This window comes from Halichoeres trimaculatus, unplaced genomic scaffold, assembly GCF_033239565.1.
Source record: "Halichoeres trimaculatus isolate MK-OKI-2021-1 unplaced genomic scaffold, fHalTri1.1 fHalTri1_scaffold_1, whole genome shotgun sequence".
NCBI lineage: Eukaryota > Metazoa > Chordata > Actinopteri > Labriformes > Labridae > Halichoeres > Halichoeres trimaculatus.
Window position 1 is genome coordinate 19120027 of NW_027437179.1, and position 23883 is coordinate 19143909.

General features: G+C 42.1%; 2 protein-coding genes and 2 non-coding genes across 7 annotated transcripts; 1 reads left to right on the forward strand and 3 right to left on the reverse strand.

The window, feature by feature from the left end:
* The first annotated feature begins 200 nt into the window (after window positions 1-200).
* ubap2a (ubiquitin associated protein 2a) lies at window positions 201-14421 on the forward strand. 4 transcript variants are annotated; one of them, XM_074670070.1, is made up of 27 exons: window positions 201-319; window positions 2127-2264; window positions 3916-3993; window positions 4415-4525; window positions 6942-7104; window positions 7201-7281; window positions 7362-7425; window positions 7598-7695; window positions 7812-7861; window positions 7957-8027; window positions 8155-8329; window positions 8441-8711; window positions 8829-9133; window positions 9292-9518; window positions 9685-9970; window positions 10362-10401; window positions 10489-10663; window positions 10770-10821; window positions 11082-11400; window positions 11509-11600; window positions 11811-11861; window positions 11950-12043; window positions 12491-12907; window positions 13037-13141; window positions 13229-13296; window positions 13395-13586; window positions 13674-14420. In XM_074670070.1, exons 2-27 carry the CDS (start codon window positions 2169-2171, stop codon window positions 13767-13769), a joined length of 3777 nt encoding a protein of 1258 aa, XP_074526171.1. In that variant the 5' UTR covers window positions 201-319; window positions 2127-2168; the 3' UTR covers window positions 13770-14420. The 4 variants fall into 4 exon arrangements, with proteins under 4 accessions (XP_074526171.1, XP_074526162.1, XP_074526144.1 ...); XM_074670061.1 differs by having other exon boundaries at window positions 7812-7867; window positions 13674-14419; XM_074670043.1 differs by having other exon boundaries at window positions 7812-7867; window positions 13037-13296; window positions 13674-14421.
* Window positions 14422-16154: 1733 nt separating this feature from the next.
* Window positions 16155-22864, reverse strand: nop56 (NOP56 ribonucleoprotein homolog). The gene is made up of 12 exons (XM_074671641.1): window positions 22709-22864; window positions 21934-22023; window positions 21737-21851; window positions 21309-21473; window positions 20826-21024; window positions 19973-20160; window positions 19336-19487; window positions 19035-19135; window positions 17658-17806; window positions 17328-17449; window positions 16985-17104; window positions 16155-16732 (listed from the first exon to the last, which is right to left on the reverse strand). The coding sequence occupies exons 1-12, from the start codon at window positions 22709-22711 to the stop codon at window positions 16403-16405; spliced, it is 1734 nt and encodes a 577-aa protein (XP_074527742.1). The 5' UTR covers window positions 22712-22864; the 3' UTR covers window positions 16155-16402.
* Window positions 17178-17243, reverse strand: LOC141799139 (small nucleolar RNA SNORD57). The gene has a single exon (XR_012599235.1). It is a non-coding gene; the product is annotated as a small nucleolar RNA SNORD57 (small nucleolar RNA).
* LOC141799096 (small nucleolar RNA SNORA26) lies at window positions 19575-19694 on the reverse strand. Its single transcript, XR_012599227.1, has one exon. It is a non-coding gene; the product is annotated as a small nucleolar RNA SNORA26 (small nucleolar RNA).
* Window positions 22865-23883: the final 1019 nt, after the last annotated feature.

Here is a 23883-nt window from a genome sequence, read left to right on the forward strand (position 1 = left end):
TTTTGAACCAGGGGATCAGTGCTAGTTTAGATGTTGCCATAGTGACATCTGACCACAAAGGTGCTTTCTGGATATAAAAGTATCTGACACTCAGTACCCAGTGTGTATTTCATAACACTCGTTTGAATGCCCCAGCTGCGTGCTGACTCGGTTGGTAGAAGATTTGACATATTTTGGTCAAGCGCGATAAACACCGTGAGGTGGACTGTAAGTATTAATGTAGTGTAGAAGTGAGCCGAGGAGAGCAGAGCATCTACCGCGGCAGCGCACGTCACGTGACCATCTTGTCTGCTGCTGGCTGAGTGAAGCGTGTTAGCAGGTAACAAAAACATGAAATTTCTTGTGTATTTTTCAAGTTCAGTTTTTTTATTTATACACATTTGATCCTTAGAATAACACTCGTTTCTACTGAAGTAGTTTGTAACTAGATTCGTAGCTTCTCTTTCCTGGGGTCGTAGGGGATGTCTTTCGCATTTTTTCTGTTGTCTTGTTCCCCGGCGAGCAATGTCGGGATGGGATGGGATTGTGCTCCGCTACGAGGCCTTTTCTGTGGAATTAATACGACTGTTATTAGCTGGCTAGCCTGTTGTCTGTAATGTTTAACGGATACCCCATAGAACAGTAACCATTGTAATATATTCGCATTGATAAGTAGGTACAATTAACTAAGCACACCTGGCAGTCTGTCGTTTGCTATCAATTCAGAAAAGATTTAGATAGCATTGTCGGCTAGCTTCATCGTTTGTTTCTATCGACGGATGTAGTGTCAGCATTAGCATGCTAGGGGCTAACTCGAGTTCAGGCTAGCGAGGACAAAGAGACCCTAACACCAAGACGAACAGGGCTAAAGTACAAACCAACATCCAGAGAACCCGCTGTGTTTTTCAAAGTTAGACATAAATGCCACTGGTCACAGACCCCAAAACAAGGAAACTGTCTCAAGAAATAGGTAACAGATTAGCTAATGTTAGCACTGGTTCAAAACAACGATACACGCTTTACAATAATAAAAAAGTCAGCCAGGTGACAGTTTGCTGTATCTGTAAATATTGTTCATGTTAGCTCCTAATTGATTCTGATAATAGGTATTTTATCAACCATTGTTTTGTTTATGCCTTAAGACTTAAGTATGCAGTCACAGACCCATTGTTTTGGAATTTTTTTTATTGTGAGAAAGACTATCGTCTGTTAGCAATTGTGTTATCGCAATCAAGCTGCAATTACATCTTTACTTTGTCTAGTCTTCAATATAAATATGTATTCGGTGAATTTTCTTTTAATAACACTTCGTCTCTTTGCGTTAGCTTTGTTCCGCGCTGCAGCCAATGGCAACTGTGCACTGGCCCACGTCATTCAGTCACTGTAAGCTGGATCGCTATTGTTCTCAGACATAAAACAAATGGGTCAGCTGGGATATCAGTAGATATGATTTTAGTTATCGACACCACAGTCAAAGTTTGTTACTCGTTATTTACGATGTATTCTTCATAGCAGCGTGTGTGGGATTTTCTGTTTGTGTATTAGAAGGTGAAAGAGGCTCTGAAATTACTGGTTGTTGACGTTGTTTATGCTTGCTATTAGAAACTATTTGTGCTGTCAGTGTTATCCCATCTATAAAGATAACACTTGAAAGAAACACTTGTCAAATACGTTGCGAATAACTCAACATTGCACTGCGTTAGCTCCGTATTTAGTATTGTGTGACGTACATATATAATCTGTGCTGCTCTGAAGTACATAACAGAGGGAATATGAGGTCAGGGTGGGCAGTGTTGTTCTGCTTCTCACTATGTGGTCTGCGCTGTTTGTAATAGGACACTGGGTCGCTCTCCCTCCTTGACCTAGATTTTCTGCAAAGCTGTTTTGTCACCCGGCCAACTCTTACAGCCTCCATAAGGGCAGCATTCATGATTGTGCAATAAGGCCTAGCATTGCTCACGACACATATTTCTGGATTTAAACTCCTTATTTCATGCAATGGACATTTTGAGAGGCGTGACACCCTGTTCTATCTGCACTGTAAATGGACCCCATATGTGAAGGAGTATTTCAAGATAAACTTTCTACTGAGAACCATTGCTTGATGTCACTCATATTTATGTGTTTTTTTCCTCTTTCTGTGGCAGATTTTTCTATTTTGTACATACAGAGTTTTGTATATACTGTATATGATGAGCTCGCTGGGCAGCGACAAGGCCCGGGGCCCTCGGGAAAAAGCGCTGCCTGCTCCTGCTCACACATCACAGCCACAGAAACTGATACAGGTGAGCCACTGCAACCACATGCATTGACAAAATTTGTATAAACCACTTGAAAAAAAAAATCAAAAAAACACTGCATTTCTTATGTCTCTTAGTGGTAGCAATATATGCGATTACTTTGTATTTTATTTTTTGATGTACTTTATGCTTCTCACCTGCAAGAAAAAGCGCTACCATAGATACCGCAGGTCATGCAATAAGACTTTTTAATACATCATAACAACCCTGAACTCTCCCATTGTGCTATCCAGCATTCAAAACATACTGGCATTCTTTGCACATAATCCCAGTACTCACTGTTCATTGTCAAGTACTGAGGCCTATAGCATGAAGCACGGTCAACTTATCCGCGGTAACTCACATCTATCCAGGACTGTGTAACTGTAACAATGGCTATCAGGATAATTGATAGCACGACGCAAGTTATCAACACGGTAACTCAACTCAGGGTTGTCTCATCAAGAGCCGTGAACGCGCACGTAAAAGAGGAGGGCTTAGAGGCAGCTGACCAATCACAATCATGAGCGACTAAGAAAGCTCCGTACTTCACCGCTGAAGAGCAGCAGCTGATAATGCAGCAATACAAGGAGGAGAGAAGCAATAACTCGGTAAGGGGGAACACTGTAGCAGCGGCCAACCGCAGGCAAAATGCATGGCAACGCATTGCGGACTGTGCTACTGTGCAAATGACTTGTGTGTATTCCAATTATTATGTCATTCTTCCTGATGTAATCCTCCTGGAGTCAGAAGAACATGGGAGCAGATAAAAACAAATAGAAGAACATCATCACGTCTGATAAGTCTGTTTCAAGCAGTAGCGATTGCTCTAAGACTACAAGGGAAGCTCAGCTTCCCCTAAAATGTTCCCAAAAAAGTGGTGAAATGTTCTGCTGTGTGTACATTTCATTGACAAAATCTGCGCTAGAATTCCTTCATCTTTTGTTCAGGATCAGCTGCCTATCACAGGTAACTGGCGCAACTTCCTTCTCATTCATCCTGGGAACGCTATGAATTCGTCCCTAAGTTGCGTGAGGGCAGCAGCAGCCACTCAATTCACAACGCGGGATGCTGTAAACTTGCTCAGCCGCTCCCCGACAGAGTACATGTAGCTCCCCATGGCAAAGAATTGCAGGACGATGCACAATGTGGGAGGGGTTTTTTATAGGATCAGATTCAACCTGTAACTTATCCTGCTCCAGAGCAGGATAGCCGTTCGGAGTAGGTCACCATGGTGATCTACTCTGATAAAAAAGGAACTGGCTTCGTGCTATCGGTAATCAAGAGTTAACCCTGAAGTTATCTCACTAAAACACTAATCCTGCTTCGTGATATAGGCCTCTGATCTTTGTACTTATTTGTTCTTATGTCAATATGTAAATAGTAATATTTTTCTAGTTTTCAATATTTCTTTACATTTCTGATTTCATATTCTTTTTCTTATTATTGTTCTGATTTTTTATTGTCACTGTATTTATTGCACTTTTCTATGAGCTGCTGTGAAAAAAAAATCCCCATGGGGGAACCAATAAAAGAATATTCTGTTCTATTCTATTCTATTCTATTCTATTCTATTCTATTCTATTCTATTCTATTACATTCTTTAATTTCATCTCTGTTAACCTATAGTGTAATATCATTGGTCTTCGTGTTACAGGCTACTGCTGAACAGATCCGGCTTGCCCAGATGATCTTTGACAAGAATGATGCAGACTTTGAGGACAAAGTGAACCAGGTGATACACCTTTCAGGTTTTTTTGGCAGTACAAGGCTCTTTCATAACTTTGGTTTTATATGTGGAGCCATGAAATGTAAATACTTACTAATAATAATAATAATAATAATGACAGCAATAATAAATGATATAGTACTCTTCTATTCAGGTAACAAAGTGTTTCACAAAAAAGTAAAAACAAATAAAGCAGAAGGAAATAAAAGAATCAGACAGTTAAAGTCAAGAGATTATTCATCAACAGTTGGAATGAAACAGAATCAAAGGGGGATAAAAGTTTTTTGCTTCTAGTGTCATTTGCATCTGGGCGACATGGTGTGTGCATTTAGTGCATCATCCAGTGCAAGACTGATACAATTTATTTTCATAGCACCTTTTTAACTCGCAGACATTTCTAATATTGTGTGTTTGATGCTCCACCCAGCTGATGGAGGTGACGGGAAAGAACCAGGATGAGTGTATGGTAGCACTCCATGACTGCAACGAAGATGTTAGTCGAGCCATCAACTTCCTCTTGGAGAGCACCTCGGACATGGTAAATTGCAACATGTTTCATGTAAATACTTAATACACTTCATAGACCAGACTATCAGTGTTTTGTACAATCTTAACTGTCTGCTTTTAAATGCTGTGAATAGATTTCATGCTGCTTGCTAGACAGAATGCAGTAGCTTCTTATCAAGATTCAGATCAAATAGGTGACTCTTAAAAGTGAGTATTAATGGTTGTCTGTTTCTGTCTGTCAGTCCTGTGGTTCACAGGCTGCCTGCCTGCCTTTTGTCTAGTGTTAGACCCAGCTCCCTGCAAATATTTTAAAGTTCAAAGATATCTGGATGAATTTTTAGATACACCTCATCAACAGCAAGGACTGGGGTTTAAAAAAGTAGTACAATTTAATCCTCAGAAACGTTGTGTTCTGAATTCAATTTATGCCTTATAAAAAGTAGATCTCTGTACCTGATTGGACCTCCTGTTAGAACTGTGTTGTAGTTAAATTACTAGAGGTCGGTCAGATAGATATTTGCATGTGCCAGATATTCATTTTTATAGTACTCTTTGTCTATGAGATATTGTAAACTCATTATGTGTTAAGTACATGACTGCCCTTCTGAAATTTAAGTAAACACTGCTGCATTTTATAACACGATATGATTAATATAAACCCAACACTAATATATAAATGAAATTAGAGGTTGACCGATATGGGTTATTTGGGGGCCGATGCCGATGCCGATGCTTTCCAAATTTGGGCAGCCGATGCCGATATGCATAGCCGATTTTTCCAATTTGATATTCAGGCCGATTGTTAAATAAATATATATTTATCACATTTTTGTGAAACGCAGCAATTTCTGAGCAACTAAAAGAAATCTATTACAACAAGTCGTGTCCAGTCCTCTGAACATTTATTCAGCTTTCAAAACAATGAAATATTTTGTCTGAGTAAACACACAATGTAACAAACGGTAGTAAACATTCACACTCTTCTTAAAATGTCAAAAAAGAAATTGAAACTTATTAATATAATTTGAACAAAAGTATGTAATGTATCCAAGTGGTTCCACAAGTTTGAGGTGCTCATCTTTTTTGTGCCTGATCAAAAATTGCGTCATTTTATACAACAGATCAAAAATCGGCTTTTTAAAAGAAAATACGGCCGATGGCCGATAGAGACAAATGTCCAAATATCGGCCCGATATATCGGCCAACCGATATATCGGTCTACCTCTAAATGTAATGTATTATTATTATATATCGCTATAAAGCATCTCCTCCATCTGTGTTTACACACCATGTGCCCTGATAGAAAACTGCTGAGGTCAACCTTAGGCTGTATCAAAAGTCCAATATAAGATCACTGTAGTTGTACTCTCAAAACATATGCAAATAATAATCAAGTCATTACAAAGCCTGTGGCAACAGCTGAATTGATCTGAGCAGAGACATATTTCTTCTGTCATAAAACAGATGAGAAAAAACAGCGTATTGTGTGGATAGCCACAAAAGATAAGTTAAACACAATGATAAGGAAGAAAAACGAAAAAATTTTCTTCAGAGCATTTTACCTCTGGCAGAAACCGGAGGTTACCGTGTATGTTGTCAAGTTAAGGCACAATTGAATTTGTTTTTTGTTTTGCCACTGTGGCTCTTTACTTGTATGCTGTTCCAAGCACCAGGGACTTTCTGCTTGAAAACATGCTAATTTACAATCTCCTTATCAGAGAACAGAGTAGAAGAGGTCCCATAGCGTCTGCCAAACCCTTGAGGGCTTTCCTTGCTTTGTATCTGAAGTCTTAGTTCCTATCCACACATTTGTGTGGAATACCAGTCTGAACAGATGGTGAGGAGATGCTGTAGGGCAGGGCAGTCAGCCAGACAACTACCTAGGGTGTTGTGGTTTCATTGAAATCCAAAAATAGCAAAGAAATAGTTTGTGGGATCCTCTGCTGTCATGGTATATAAACAACCATAAATCCTCTAATATTTCACATCAGTTGCGCCTCAGGACGTCACATGGTATTTGTTTACTTGTTGTACAGTACAAACCTGAGAACATGAGTTAGGTAATTTCTGGCATCATAGTTTATCTGACCTTCCAGAAATGATTTCATGGAGTCCTTTAGTGTTGGCTACAGTGTCCCTTTTCTCCCTTGAGCTAAATGCAGAAAGTCAACCCTTGTTTTAAAAAAAAAAAAAAAACTCAGAACACCAGGGGCCACTTCAAAATGACACAACAGAAGAGAGTTCCTGATATAAAGACATTGCCCGTATGTTCAGTAACATAAAACTAATTCCCTGTTCACTTGCAAAAGCCCATTATTGACATATTTTGATCGTTTTACTCCTCTTTTGAAAGTTTATACTTTCAAACAGTTTATACTTCATTTTCATTCATCATGTTGAATTTATGTTGTTGTTACATGTCTTTTTTACATCTTTTTTCTTTTTAGACCTCATGGGAGACAGTTGGAAAGAAGAAACCCCTGGTAAAGGAGGGTCCTTCAGAAGGCAAGGAGAACAAAGAGAACAGAGAGAAGAAAGGGGAGAGGGAGGCAAGCAAGGGCCGCGCAGCTGCCAACCGCAAGGGGAAGGGAGCCAGTCGCAGTCGACAAGGTGCGTCAAAATCGACATTTCCAAGCACTTACCTCTCTTCAGCATCATGATAACTCATGTCATACATGTTTCTGATCTTTTTTGGTCTTTAAACAGCCCGTCCAGAAGAGAATGGTGTAGAGGTGACACCAGTGGACAAAGGTTCAGATCGAGGTCGGAGGGTCCGAGGTGGAAGAGGTGGGCTGGTATATTCTTAAAAGCTGTAGATAAAACCCACATTTGGGTAGATGCTGACTTTTTGTTTGGTTATTTGTCAGGATCTGGAGGTCGAGGCAGAGGCAGAGCACCTGCAGGAAGCCGGTTCTCAGCTCAGGGCATGGGGTATGTAACTACCCCACTTCACTCTGAAACACAAACCAAAAGACTACAGAGCTTTTAGCTATTACTTCGGTAATGGGCCTAGCTGTATGAAAAACTTCCAGTAGATCTTGGCATCACCCTTCAGTTTATGTACATTCATAACTTAATAAAACTATCATTGACTCTGTCCCAGGACCTTCAATCCTGCAGACTATACCTCAGAGGCTGGTACAGGGACCACACAGACTGAGTCATGGGACACAGTGGCCAACAACAGCACAGATGGGACTGGTGGGCTCTTAAAACAAAATTCTCTACACCAAATGTCATACAAATGCATTTCATGGTTCTTTTGCTGGTTGATCTTCTCATCATCATGTTTTTAAACTTCTTGGTGTGTCCTCTAGTTACCTGGAGGAATAATTTTGAAGAGTGGTCTGAGGACTGGAGTGAAGATGTGAGTGTAAGTTGACACATGACAAGAGAACTTGTTTCATCTCAGAACAAATCTTGATTGAAATCTAAAAACCTCTGTCTTTTATGTTTCTGCAGCTCTCAGAAACCAAAGTGTTCACCTCTTCATGTGCACCACCCGCTGAGAATCACATCACACCTGGGCAAAGGTAAAGCACTAGTTCAGTTATGGCATAAGAAAAGGGCCCGAGGCTCTTTCTACAGTGTCATGACTTTTTTATGACTGAAGTTACTGCAGGTTTTCTGTATTAAACTCATCAGCTCTTTCTGTCTTAGTCTGGACCTTGCCTCTCTGCTGCAGAAGCCTGTGGGTGGAGGAAGAGAACCACCTTCCTCCTCCTCCTCGCAGAGTCTGGTCTTCACAAACTCCCACCATCACCACCAGCCTCCGCAACAGCAGCCACCTCCCAGCCGCACCACCAGTAGCACAAGCTACGCTCATGCTGCTCTGGTAAGATCTGTGGTTTGGTTTTCAGCTCTGAAACCCCCTCCCACACACACACACACACACACACACACACACACACACACACTGATAATTCTCCCTCCTCATGTCTACCAGTCGTCGGTTCTGGGAGCAGGTTTTGGGGACTTAGGCCAAGCTAAAAGGACTCAACCCAGCGCTGGAGCTCAGATACTAGAGCAGCTAAAGGGTCCTGGCTTGGGGCCACTGCCCTCATCCCAGGCTGCACCTCCTGCCAGCACCCATGGAAGCAACACCTCTATTGGCCGGCTGCCAGGCCTTGGAGGACCTGTACCTCCACCCTCCACATCAAGCTGGGACATAAAGGCTTCAGAACCCAACTCCAACTCTCTGTCGTCACAGTTTAGTCGTGAGTATTACAGTTTGATATTCCCTGAGATTATGTTTTGTCTGTTTTTGTCACATGGAATATTTTACCGTAATTTTAGTCCTGTTAAAGGTCCGTATCCTGTCTCTTTGTCTGCAGGTGAGTTCGGTCTGCAGCCGGAGCCTTCCCTCGTGCTGAGCCAGCTGGTTCAGAGGCATGCCACCCCGTCTTTGCCTCTGGCGCGGCAACCCAGCCCTCCATCGCAACAACAAGCAGCTCCTGCTTCAGCCTCGCCTGCTCCCCAGCACAGCAGCATGTCTGTGCAGGCAGGCCCGGTGATGACTGCTGCTGGTGCTAAACCTCCTGCCCCCAGCGCAGGGCTGGACCCTCAGGGTGGCAGTACACCGCAGCAGCAACGGGCAGCTCTCAAAGGCCAGAAACGAAGGATACCTCCCACATCAAAGGTAGGGGAATTAAGGATAAATTAAGGATCATGTACTTTTTTATACAATCTAGAAACATCAGTGTCTTGATAAAAATGATATCATCAGATTACCATACAGTTAGTGAAACGAGAAAGCACTATTCTTTGGTGTGACACTTTTTGTGTTTGCTCTTGCAGATTCCCTCCACAGCAGTAGAGATGCCAGGCTCAGCTGACGTCCCCGGGCTAAACCTCCAGTTCGGAGCTTTGGACTTTGGCTCAGAGTCTGCATTACCAGACTTTGGAGTTGTGGATAATTGTGTAGGTGCAGTATCAAGGGAGTCCACACCAGCCCCTGCCTCAGTGACAACTGCACCAGGACCAGGGACACAGAGCAAGACGAGCTTGTACTCAAAACCACTCAGGTACTGCCCCAGCTTCTGACCGACCAGTTACAATCTTATGGCCAATTCAATATCAAAACATGTGACCTTTTATATATTTGTTTGTAGACAGATTTATATTTGATGTGTAATTTGAATTCTTCTTGATTTATCTGTTAACTGATTCCCCCTTTTCGTCATCTTCCAGTGAGTCACTGGGCAGCTCCCTCTCAGTTGCCCTGCCTCTCCCCCTGTCATCATCTGAGCCAGTATATCACTCCTCCTCGATGGCGCTATCCAGCCTCCCTCCCTCTTCATTAGGGGCCACTGGCTCCACCAATCCTCCTTCCGCTTCTTCCACAGCATCGACCACCACCTCCTCTGTGCCCCCATCCTCCCACTTCTCCACAGTGGGAGTGAGTTATGATGGGACCATGCCCCCTCACACACGACTGGCCTTTTCCCAAAGCAAAGAGGTCTCGGGACCAGTCATGGTGAGTAGAAAAAGCAGACGGAAATGCTCATACTGCCTTTTAGGGCCTTGAATCTCTGTTGTTGTGAGTGAGAAATGTGTCGGCACATTCCTTTTGGAACAAAAATAGTGTTGGTGAAAATGTGCTGCAGAGTAAACAACCTCATTGCATAACTGAATATTGTTTAAACAGCTGAGAAATTACAATTTGCAGCTTCCAGGATCTCACAAGGGTCAGCCTCATTTTAGAGATATGGCTGACTGTGTTAACTTAAATATTTTGACAACTTTTGATTTCCGATGAGAAAGGTTCAAACTCCTGTCTATCAAATCTTACCCTGTCTTAACCAGAAGCAGAAAACTTGCCCATTACATTATTAAGCTACCAACTGAGCCTTTTGTCTCATCAACAGAACGGTCTAAATGGTGTAAGGACCTCTGCTGCTCTGGACAGTAAGTTACCCATTGCTTATTTTCAAAGAATACTTTAAGTTGTAATGTTCATAATGAAGACCTTTTGTTTATTTTTGATCCTCCCAGCTTCATCAGCATCCTCTACACCAAAGCCAGACTCGCCATCTCTGAACATCAGCACAAATGGCGCCGCAGTACCCTCCTCCCATTTACCTTCTTCCCTGCCTGCACACAGCTCTGCCACACTCTCCAACCTGGCACAGGACATGCCCTCAGTCAGCCAGCTCAACTCACTCAACAGGTGACGCACGAAATAATGGCTAACTTAAGCAAAAATGAACCTCAAATGATGTTGTCATCACTGACAAAACAGTACTGTAAATATCACTCTCGTCTCTCCTCAACAGCCATGTCAGCAGTCATTCCTCAGCCTCAGCTCTGGGTTCCAGCTCCCTCACTGTAAGTGTCACTCTCATCTCCCTCTAGCATGATGACAAATACCTTCTGTGTGCTGACTGATTCCTAGTGTCCACAGCCAAACAGCTAAAACTGTTTGTATAATATGTCATCAGGAGAAAAAAAAACCTTAAACAAGACTAATTCTATTATGAGAAAATGATGCCATACAAGAGCTCTATTCTACACAAAGTGCAGATATGTGTTGCCAGATTACTTACAACAATACCTACAACAATCTCTGCCCTCTTCTCTGTTCTCAGTACACTAGTGTTGACAACAACAGTAGTGTAAGTTCCCTGGCTCCCTCCTCTGGTTCATACACGTCATCACAGCCTTCAGCCTCGGCACTCCACTCGACCCACAACAGCAGCAACAGTAGCAGCAGCATCAGCCACCTGGCCAACCTGCCACACATGGGCAACAGCAGCATGAGCAGCACAGTCGGTGGTCTCCCTGGCACCGGTGGACTCCACTCAGCTACCGCCACCAGCACAGTGCTGGGACTTGGCTCCAATGGAGCTACTGCCACGTCCAACCTCACTGCACCAAGGACCACCCCCTTGCTCTCCTCCTCTGCTGGTAACCTATACTGCTCATACATAACTGCAGTGTTCACAAAACACTCTACAGACTCTGAGTGTAAGTTAAGTCTATGAAAGTAATGGTTGATCTGTGTTTTACTAACAGGTAAAGCTCCTCCGAACCTGTCCCAGGGAGTACCTCCTCTACTGCCCAACCAGTATATTATGGGCCCAGGTGGGCTTCTGCCAGCATACCCAGTAAGTAGCACAATCTGGAGTTATTGTAGCTTATTCTTTTAAATAATTCAACACAAAATGTGAGAATTTACAGAACCCCATCCATGACATTGCTTTGAGAGCCTTAAGCTTCCTCGGTAGAGTTTAAGCTGTAATGGAAGTAGTATGTGCTTGTTTCAACACATTTATTTGTATTTCTAGCTGACCGTACCTTTTCCATGTGTTTCACAGCAGATCTATGGCTATGAGGACCTCCATATGCTCCAGTCAAGACTGCCAATGGTAAGAACTATCAGTAGCGGTTGCACCAGTCATTCATTGTGTTAAGTTTGTTGTGTGGCTTTTTCTTGATCCTGTACTCTCCCCTTAGCCCTCTTTACAGGACTACTATGGAATCACATTCCCTGGCCCCACTGCAACACTATCAGGCAGAGATGGGAGCCTAACCAACAACCCCTACTCAGGTAGAGCATGTTCTCGTTGGCTGGAAAGTTGATCCAAAGGTCGTGTACACACATAGCCGGGTATTCTCAAAAATGAATACCCCTCCCCCCTCTCACTTTTAAAAATACTTTTGTCCCCACACACCAGGAAAATCCGCCATAAGTGCAGCTGACGTTTGAGAACCAAAAACTCTCTTTCCCAGCGTATACATGAAACAAGAGTTTTCCAGAATCTTTGCTTCGGCCGGAGTTTTCAAAAAACATCGATTTCAACCGATTCTGCGGTTTTGTGTGGATGACTGGCCTGAGCCTATAGAAATGTAAGCAGTGTCCCAGATACCCAGCTATGTGTGGACATGGCCTAAGGCGCTCCGGCTCATGCACTCTGTTTTACACATGATCATCAGGTGAAATCTCTTGTCCCAAATCCAGTGTTAATTTTCACCCTGCATCTCCTTCATTTTTCAGGTGAAGTCAACAAGTTTGGCAGAAATGACTCCACCTCCCCAGCACCCCCAACAAGCCTCGCAGCCCAACAGCCTCCCCAGGGCCAGAGTCAAGGACAGAACCAGGCCCAGCCACAGCCTCCTCAGGCCCAGCCTCAGCCACAGGGCCAGCCACAGCACCACAACAGTCAGCAGGCTTTCCTGCCTCCAGGCTACAGCTACACTGGCCTGCCTTACTACCCTGGGGTGCCTGGCGCCGTACCCAGTGCTGCTGCCTTTCAGTACGGCCCCACCATGTTTGTCCCTCCTGGGGGCCCGGGACCAGCTTCAGCTAAACAGCACAGTATGGGACTCGGTCTGGGAAACCCCTCGGCTAGCCCCTTCCAGCAGCAGACACAGCAGCAGCCCAGTGGTTATGGCCAGCACACTTTCAGCTCAGGTCAGTCCCGGTGCCAATAGAGGAATTCACTTTGCAGTTCAGGGGAGTTATTCATTTTTTAATTGTTTAAGTTGATTTTATTGCACAGAAGTCAAACTTGTTTGTCTCCGAAATGATTTTTTTCTCTAGGGTATGAGGAGCTGACAGCAGGGCCAGCAGGAGTAGATTACAGTAAAGGATACAACTCCTCCTCACAGGCACAAGCCAAATCTGCTGCATCTGGCCCTGGCAAAGGTACACAGGGAAAAAAGCCCTCAAATATTTTGTTTCAGATTCTGAAATTTAGCCTTACATGTAAAAACTGTTACTGTGTTTTGCCAGGCGTGTCGGTGACGTCCAGTAACTCGGGTGTGCCAGACATCAGTGGAAGTGTTTACAATAAGACCCAGGTGAGACTCGAACAACAAACTCTCCATGCAACGTTGATTTCCATGCAGTTTAGTTTTTGTTTTACTCAAGTTTTTTTTCCTTTTTCTTGTGTTTTCAGTCTTTTGATAAGCAGGGTTTCCATGCAGGGACCCCGCCTCCCTTTAGCCTGCCATCAGCGCTGGGGGGTCCAGGGCCTCTGAACCCGGGAGCAGCTCCTGGAGGCTATGCACCAGCCCCATTTCTCCACATCCTGCCTCACCAGCAACCACACTCACAGCTGCTGCACCACCATCTAGCTCAGGATGGACAGGTAACACTCAGATTGTGTCAGCAGTTTAAACTCATTCAGCTGTGAAAAGCTTCTCCAAAACTTAACAACACATCTTTTCACGCTCAGGGCGGTCCGAGCCAGCGTGGCCAGTCCAGCAGCCTGCAGCAGAAAAGCCAAGTCAGCAAGTCGAGCTATGGCAGCTCCCCCTACTGGGCCAACTGAGAAGGCTACATCTATGATGTGTGTCTGTGCGTGTGCAAGGACAGACCCCAACACACAGCACCACACTAGCGCATCTGACTGACAAGATCATAGAAGGACAAACCATTTTACAACACAAGCTAAAACACACACTACCAACCCTCCCCTTTGCTCTGTATATCCCCTTTTCAAATTTATGGCTGTTGTATGTAAAATATATTTATGTATGTATTTATACAGTATATATGTATTGGTAGGACATAAAATGTGGTTTCTGCATTTTGATTTTATTTTGAAGGACATTTTATTTCAAAAAATGTGGGAAGAAGAGAATGCTAAATCATGGAGATGAAGTTGGTGAATATACTTGAACACAAGCATCTTGTGATGTGGATTTTTTTGTATGCATACATGAATCGAGAATGATGTACATAGATTCTACACATCATTTTCACGGCAAAGGCCTTTTTTTATTTTAGAAGAAACAAGTTTTTGTAACTTTGGTCCCCTGCATCTGTGAATCCTTTTATTGAGGGTGACTTGAGTTGATAGCTTGACTTTTATTTTTGCCCCGTTTCCCTTCATCTGTCTCTCATTCCTCAACTCTTAATAGTTGGCTGGTTTTCCCAGCCAGGCCTTGGATTTGATGTCATTTTAACATTGGTTTAATCCTCGTTGTCCAAATTAAAAGTTATGAACAGTTTCTTTGGGTCTGGCATCAGTATCTTTCTATATTTATTTTTATGGACTCAGTTTCATTAAAATTACCAGATAGCTTAGTTGAAGCGTAAGTAATAAACTATCAAATAGCTTAAAATCATCTCAGTGATTCAAGTTACAGCCAACACTGCAGAGTTAGCCATACAAGTGCAGCAAATCAGACTAACGTCAGCAGTCAACGGCATACCAGAAACCTGCAGGACAGTATTTTGGATTGCATATGTCTTTGCAGTGAATTTGTCTCCTAGCTCAAAGTCATGGTCTCAGATCACACTGGTGTAGAAGAGCTGCATGTATCTAGTAACTAAATCTAAAAATACAAAACATTAAAATATTTAGATAAGATGTAGAATAATGGAACCTCATTATTTTCAATAATAAATTGAAATTCAGGGACTGCTTGAAATCTTGACAGTCCTTAGGACTATCAGAACCAGATTTATACCAAGTATGTTTAACACATACAAGAAATGTCTTGGAGATTTTGTGCTGTAGATTTAATAATATACACCTCAATATATAGACATGTTCACCGGCTTATCAGTGCTAATATCTAACCAACCAGTCATATGGCAGCAGCTTAATGTTAAGGCATGCTGACATGATTGCGACATGCTGAAGTTTAAACTGAGCATCAAAATTAGAAAGAAAGGGGATTTCATTGCCAGAGGGTTCAAAGTGAAATGTCTGAAAAAGAGAATATATCCAATGAGCGTCAGTTCTCTGGGCCAAAATGCCTCATCAGTGCCAAGGTCAGAGGAGAATGATCGGACTGATCCAACCATGACTTTCTTTTGGTTTCCATTAGCCTGCAGGAATCCAAGGTGTTTGTATCAACCCTGCACGTCTGCTGTGCTGTAGTTCATGCCCTTCAGTTGGGATCATCTCTCTACACTTACCCAGTCTCATTGACATTCTGATGTTATTTCTGTAAATCCTGACGAGCAGTCCACCCCTCACTTGTTCTTACCATACAGCTTGATGTCATCCATGTAGAGGAGGTGGATGATAGGTACTCTGCCTTATAATCACTGCCCCAAGCTACTTAAGATTACCTGACTGAGGGGGTTGCAGCCAGCCCAGAACACTGAGGGGACAGAGCATCTCCGTGTTATATCTAGCACTTGATGCCAATTAGTTCAATTATTAAATTTTTGCTCAAGTTTCTAATTTTTTAATCTGTTGATGTTAAACAATTTCAAGGCTTTCCTGCAGTTACTTCAGGAACTGCTCGAGTTAGTCCGTCACGTTGTTCAGTAGCTTATGACATAAGGCATCAAAACCTCATTTAACATAAGTTTGTTAGATTTTCTAAACAGTAGAGCAGAATTATCTCAGAGCTGTAAAAGAATGAGTGGATATCAGCTATCTTTTAAATACAGTGTCTTGTACTTTTAAATCAAATCACCAGAAGATATTGCCGGCTACTCTCCATGAATACATTAGAAACTGAATTTTTAAACCTGCATTTTTTCATAAGTAAGTGGCACTAACTCCAGTTTGGAGTGGAAAGTAAAGTCACGACGGGACTTCAATTTAAATAGCTTTTACTGTAATGGAAAATCAACATTTGCATTTTCTCAAGGTAATATATACCCAAGTAATCCATTATCAATTTAGCTTAATGCTGTATCAAGACTATAGACTGACTGTTTTCAAGAAACATCCATTTTGGATACAAAAGCACACTGACTTAAGACAGAGGAGATGGTTTTATTTAACAAAAGGTTAAAGCGCTAAATGTATTTACAGAACATGAATATTTCATCAACCACAAGGCACAGTTTGAAGCATCAATGCACCTCACCTGATTAGAGGTTACCAAATAAAAACAGGACAACTTAAAGCTGCTTATGTGACCTAGCTTCAGATTAAGAGTTTAAATGAATAAAAATAAACTGTACACAAAAATAAAGCCCCAGTCTTGGATGTCACTACTCTGCAGTCTCTTTCTTCTTCTTTTTCTTTTTCTTCTCAGTCACTGGGGTTTCTGGGATCTCTTCTTCTAGCTCAGCTTCTACGGCTTCAGTCTTTTTTTTCTTTTTCTTTTTAGATGGAGTTTCTGTTTCCTCTGCTCCATTTTCTGTGGCTTCCTCTGCAGGGGCCTCCACCTCATCTGCCTTTCGTTTCTTTTTCTTCTTGGCTGGTGTGTCCTCTGCTCCGTTCTCAGCAGGGGCCTCAGATGCTTGGACCTCCATCTCCTCTGCTGCCAGTTTCTTCTTTTTCTTCTTCTCTACAGGGGTTTCTGCCTCTCCATTCTCCACCTGAAGGATGTCAAAGTTTAGTCGGGGCAGAGAATTTCTTTTTTTTTTTAACACAGTCTGAGTTTAAAAACTATTAATTTCACTATAAGTGTCATGCTGTATGACTCTCTTCAGTGATCAGATCCATTGTTTGGGACCGGCCAATGGTTCGGAGTCTATTGTTGTAGCACGTCGTACACTGAGACATGACCACACATGGGTCAAATCTCAAATCAAAACATGCATGGCCAAAACAACTGAAATAAGTCTTACCTCAGCTTCACCATTGGTTTCACCATCAGCCTGAAGTTCTTGCAACTTCTTTTCACGCTTCTTGCGTTTCTTTTCCTTCTTTTCCAATTTCCTCTTGATCTCAGCTGCAACATCAGTCGCCTTAAACAGGAGAAAAACAATGTAAATAAAATCATGGTAGAGACCATCAGGCATCTGTGAATGTTATGGTGCTGTGTCAGGCTCATTAAATCAGTTTTTACCCTCAGTGTTGTCAGGAAAAGAGGTATCATCAGTCACAGCATTGGCAGAAGTCTAATAAAAACTTTAATTTTTTTGTCTTTGGAGAGAAAATAGTGCTGCAGCTTCAATTCCATGAGCTCACCTCTTTCACGGCATCTTTCATAACATCCACATTCTTCCTTGGCACATCGCCTGTCTCGTAGAAAGACAATCGCTCTTCCACTTGTTCACGCAGCTTGTCGCCAAACACACTTGTGGGCACCTCTGTAAGCAAAAATAAAACCAAGATAAGGAGAACATCTCAACCAGCTTTTGTTGACTCCCACAGGTATGTGGCTTTGCTCAGAAATGTATTTATCAACACCAACCCGAAGGCTGAATGCTGTTGACGAAAAATATGAGCATCACTGCAATTAGGCCACAAAAAACTCGGTATGTGCCTTTGTCCCCCCTTAATAAGGGTGTAACTCACCAGCAAAACAGTCAATTCGTGAGGCAATTGTGCATTTGTTTGCCAGATATCTGGAGATTCGCCCTTTGTTTTTTGCAGCAGCTCGTCCAATAAAAGTGGAGTGGAAGATCAGTCCGTACTTTGGCGTGTTGCCCCTTGTCTTAAGAGCTCTGTAAGAAAATAGAAATTTGACATTCTTGACACTTGGAGTTTGAAGCATTTTAAACACTAGCCAAAAGAGTTAAAGTCCATGCCTTTTTCAACAGGTACATGCAGACAAAAGCCTTTATTCACCTTTCTAAAGATAGAGCCTGCAGGATTTTCCAAAAAACTAAAATGTCAACATTTACGGTATCAATACTGCTCAATCATCTCCTATAGCCCTCTATACATGTGTTATCGGTGTCTTTGTCTGCCTTGAACCCCGTCCTCTGCCTTTATGTTGATGTTCTGGTTGTATTGGGACATTTCAGGGCAGGATTGGAGAGTCTGCATAGTTACATCAGTCAATCACAGCACACAAGTGTTCTGAGTGCCCAAGTGACTGTATTTAGTGAATGTAAAAAGCTTTTCCACACTGCTACAACAGACGTTGCACAGAGGAAGAAAAACAAAATTAAAGTGAAATGAAACACCAAATAGATACAGCTTTTTACTAAACAAGGGTGAGGCTTGGTTCGACTTTCACTCGCTTTCAGGCACTTGGAGAGTTGCTCAAGATGAAGAGCGTCGGGAGTTGGTTTTTACTGAGCAGATATGTGTCAAATAACCATGAGTAGCTTGGGCAAACATGCCAAGTAAGCTGCCCAGCTCTGTAGTCTCCCCCATGTAGAAACACGATGCTACAGGTGGTCGCTGGGCTAGTGTATGTGATCACGTTGTGAGTCAGAGGCTGTGGGTGTGCGCTAGTGCTGTCACTGATCCAAGGAGGAGGAGCCAAGTTTGAATGTTACAGTACTGACAAGTAACGAAAACTCCTGCAGACCCTACCTTTAAGACATGTACCACAACCTGCGTAGTATAAAACCCCTATCTGATGTAGAGGAGACTTGTACTTAGAAAAATAATTTTTGAAAAAAAAAAAAACAATGATAATGTACATTTTTTCATTTGACCAGGACCTTCAACTAAAAACAAGCCAATTTCTAAAGAAAAAACACACTGATACATAATGACACTACATGAGTAAGGACAAAAATGTGGTGGTGACTTTATCTAGCGTTTCAGTTTTTCTACCTCAGTGTTATGAGTGGCTGCTCAGACTGTGGGGGTGCATGAAGGCGAGAGGGATCACTCCAGAAAAGACTAATCTCTTCTGGTCACCCTGCTCCACTCCTGCCCAGCCCTGCCATCACTGCAACCACTATGTTCCCCAGCAGGGAGGGGGCGCCCAAGTACCTGAACAGGGCCTTTTCTGCTCCCAGGATCTGGACAGTGGAGGCCGGGTACTTGGCCAGGTTGGTTAGACTGCCGGCATGGGAGATCAGACGAGCTCCCACCTATAGAGGAGATGACAGTCAGTATCACTGATGAACACAATCATAGTGACATGTTGGCAAGACTGGACTGGAATTAAAAGGACCATCAGCACCAGAGGATTTTGTCATCACAGTATTCAGTGGATTGACAGATTTTGGTAAAACATCATTGGTCCAATCTTATTTTTAAATAATCAAATTAATAATGAGCCCTTCCTCACCACTTCTCCAATCAAGGCTGCTAGATTTGGAGCCACCTGGCTCATCTTGGATCTCAGGTACTCCTGCAGCTCCAGTCGGTATGCAGCAAGAGAAACCACACGGTCAGAGAACCTCTCGATGTTGATCAGGTCAATGGGTGAAATGTCCATACCTGAAGGAGGAAAATATAGAGATTGAGCAGAGAGACATCGCTCTCATGATTTTATTTTACTACTCATTGGTGGTCTAAAATTTAAATTTTTGTTTCTCCCGACAGGATCCGCAGCGAGGATTTATGCCTTCACTACAGGTTTATGAGAGAGTTTTTCTACCCCCCTGTGTTAGACACCAAGGACAATTATTAGTCCAGGGTGGGCAAATAAGGGGCATGAAGTGAACATTCATTAATTCTTGTGATCCATCACTGCAATTTGTACTTTTTGTAAAAGAGATCTAGATTTCAACTTGTTTTCCATCTGGTTAAAACAAAGGTTAAGTTACAAAAATATATATGTTACAATTGTTAATCTACTAGAAGCTACAAACAAAAATATATATATTACAATTGTTAATCTACTAGAAGCTACAAACAAAACAAGTCATCGGCATCCCATTTGTTCAACATTAAAGATATTTCAAAGTGGTTCCTCTGATTACCCATGGAAGAGCGCGACGCATCCAGGATAGCCTGAGCCTTAGCACTGTCCATCACAACCTCTTCAAGGCTCTCCAAGTTCTCCTCTGACAACTCTTTCCTGTTTCCAATGAGCTGAGCAAGTCTGCAATACATGGAGTTGTCTGGCACGATCTTGATCAGCTCTGGGAAATGATAGCCATACCATTCACTGTAGACAAAAGAGAAGAGAAGATGCAACAATTAAGTTAACCCATAGTAATCTCTATCCAAATTTAATAGCATGTTTCAAGAACAACCATGCATTGGAATTAGTGGTAATGTGCATCTCACTCAATCATTTTCAAAGAGATCTGAACTTATTCACTAATAAATGCGCAGAAATGTTCTTACACCGAGCCAAAGTCCAGTGTCTAAGTTAAATAACCATCCAATTCATGACATGTGCCCATCAGCTAGTTTTCTTCTCATCACTATGTGTATGTTAGTGAACCAGAATCATTGTAAATCGACAAACACTTGCCCAAAACCTGCAATCAGCAGACAACCACACCCCTTCATCTATAAGGACATCTGTTCAGTGCGTCAGGAGGAAAATCAATGAAGTTTGTTCTTCTAATAGTCGCACACATGATTTTAATAAAAATTAACTTGTATGCACTGCTTGTGAATGAAGACACCTGTTACTAAAAACTCACATGCCACACGTTAGCTCTCAAAACATATAGCCTCTGAAAACCACCTCTGGGTTTTTGTTTTAGTAGCCACAGAGAATAAAGCTTCAGAGTCAAAGCCAAAAATCTTTAGAGTAGCTCAACACATTATTTTCTCTTTGTCTGTTGGATATTTTAAGTGGGTTGGTGAAGGAAGATTTACCGAACACGCATGGAGAACGTGTTGATGTCCTTGTCCAGCTGATCCAAAAGAGCGATGGACTGGATGATCATGTTGTCGACTCTGTTGACATTAAACTTGACTTTAGCTCTGGAGTAGCTGTGGCCCAGACCCAGTTGAGCTTTTGAGGCCGCCTGAGCAGTCAGACCCTTCACCAGCGAATGGAAGTGTAGACGCACGCCTGGCAGGACAGATAACAGACAAAGGGGGTTTGTTTGATTTATATTAAGCAGCAGGAGAACAGCACAAATCTTGTGGCCGTTCAGATTTTCAGTATAAACCTTCATGAATATCAGGATGATTCGTTGACATCACAACAGACCACAAAATGTTTCAAGAAGATAAAAATTATCCATTCTGAATTGAAGCACTACACTAAAAGCATATAGTAAAACTTAACTACAAGTTATTTTCTCAAAAAGCACCATCTAATTATTGATTTAACCTCAGACAAAGTCTGCTTACCTCTGCCTATTTCTGCCACCACACCACCAGTCTGGATGGAAATACTAAATTCTTCTTGCAAAGCTGCTCCAATCTTGGCATCCAAAACCCCCAACACAGCCTTCTTCTTCCCAGAGAGAGGCAGATTTGTCTCAAGGAACAACTTCAGGTCAGCATGGACCACACCTGTAGGTGAAGGAAAGACATACAAATTTAGAGGAGCTGAGATAAAATGAAAGCTCAATTCTCTACTTTAACATTAAATACTACTATAAAATGGAAACTATGCCATAGGATGGGTTGTTATATGTTTGTGATAAGACTTTTTTCTCAGATGTTCAGTGTTGATATTTGCTGTCAGCACGGTCAGTCAGTGGATTGACAGATTATAGAACATCATAACAACTGAGAAAGTACAAACGCACGATGTTGTAGGGGTTTGAGCTTACCTTCAGAGATGGCGTTCATGTTCTCCAGGGCAGCCTGGGCCGATTTGAAGGGGAAGAAGGCAGCCAGGCTCACCATGCTGTTAAACTTTCCAATGTTGAGCACGCTCTCCTCTACCTAAGATACACAGATATAAAGTCATCACCGGGAAAAGTGAAGACAGATGATGCATGTATGGAGCGAAGTTTAGAGGGCCCACCTGTGGCAGCAGCATGCCGATCTCCTCCACCTCTTTGACGGCGAACAGCGCATAGCCCGCCGCGTGCTCGTACAACACGTGCAAAAGCACCTGCGGACGGCAAAGAAACTGGGTTAAGACCTCAGCTTTAATCCCAGACAATATCTAACACGACAGAGCTAATGTGTGGAATATCTATACCATTAATGAGTGATGTTTACTTCATTGCACGTGGTAACTGTAGAAGTACAAAAAACATCTCGCGACCCGTTGCTGTAGCAGAAACATTGAGTTAAACCCATCAAAACCTTCTTACAATGGTGAAATAAAGCTTTTTCTTCGAATTTAATTATCCAATCTTGTAAAAAGAATTTGATAGCCGCCGCGCTGTCGTCACGATGAACCCACGTGTTTAACCGGGCCTGTGCGTGAAGTCCCAAGGAGCTAACCTGTGCTAACAGCCGAGCTAACTTTAGCCATGAAATACTTTTACAACTAAATGTCCGAAATCAGCGGGCACGACCACGTGTCGTAGGTTTCAGCGGAGACAACTGAAACTAACACAGCTGTCTTGTATAATATCTTGAGCTACAGTTGTTAAAATCGACTATTAAGCATCTATGTTAGCTATAAGGGTGGCTAACAGATCCATATTGAAAGGCCTTAAACTAAACATTACTAGCTTTATTAGTGATTTCTATTTGTTTAGCGTAAGCATTCGTGAGGACTTTTAAGCTACAGCTCAGTATAAAGGACTTTGCAAAAACTAGACATCAGTAAAAAACATTTATCTTACCATGATTGCTAAATCTCTGCAGCAGCACGCCACGCGTGTCTGCTGGTCTCCTTCACACTGGGAAATAGACGGAGCAACACGTTTCAGCGATTTGCCACACGATCCTAATATCGCGAGACTAGCAAAACAACGCGGGATCAGACTCTCCAGCAATAAATCGAGTCCTCCACCTGTTGGTGCAGTCTCGGCAGTGTTCGGTTTGTATCTAAACACTTAAACAAAATGATTAAAATGGAATATTTAGGGATACTTTTTTATTGAAACAATCTGAAAGGACCAAACTCTAGTAGTTAAGCAGACGTTTTGAGGGCCAATTGTAGAAACTGAAATATGCTTTCCAATTTTACTAATTAATTTGAAAAAATATTAAGAACTGTTATTTATGCAGATGTGGAAAAAGGCGTCTTGCAGGGGTTATAATATGTGAAAATAAATAAATAAAATTAATTTAACTGTGTCATATCTCAGCCCTGTCTTGTCATCCACCCAGCATTGTCTCTTGATCTTCTTTCTTTTAGCATTTATTGCTCCAAGCAAACTTGAAATCTTTAGCTTAAGATATAATGCCCTCTCTGCCTCTTTAACAGTATTCTGATGTTACTTTCATTTTTTTCTGTCAGACAGACTGTAGGGGAGAACAGTGAGTTGCCACACTTTTTACAGTAGTGTGAATTGCTCTATGTCAAAACATCGTCATTCCTACATTAAATTAAAGCTTAAGATGTTATCTTGAATTGTGTATCCCTCTTATTGAACAGTTGATTGTATGCCTATACCTAAAAAACAGATCATTAACAGGTAATTATCAAAGACACTGACACATTGTGTCAAATATACATGTATATTTATATAGCATGAAGGGGCACTTGTCTGATAAAAGTTTCTGAACAAGATTGCATAGATCACTTTTCAATAACACTCATAATAGTAGAAGTGGTAATACTATGTGATGAGACTACTCACAGGTCAATGTTAATTATTTCACAATAATTAATAATGATCTACACAACAATGTTGGTAGTAAGGAGCTCTGATGTGACCAGTGCAAACAACCAGCACCATGTTTGTGACCCCTGCCTTAGCAGTCCAAAAATGTGATCAGCTGGTGACCTGTCCAGGCTGACCACTGGCCCCTCTCCCCAAAAGACAGACGGATGAATGGATGAGAGTTGATG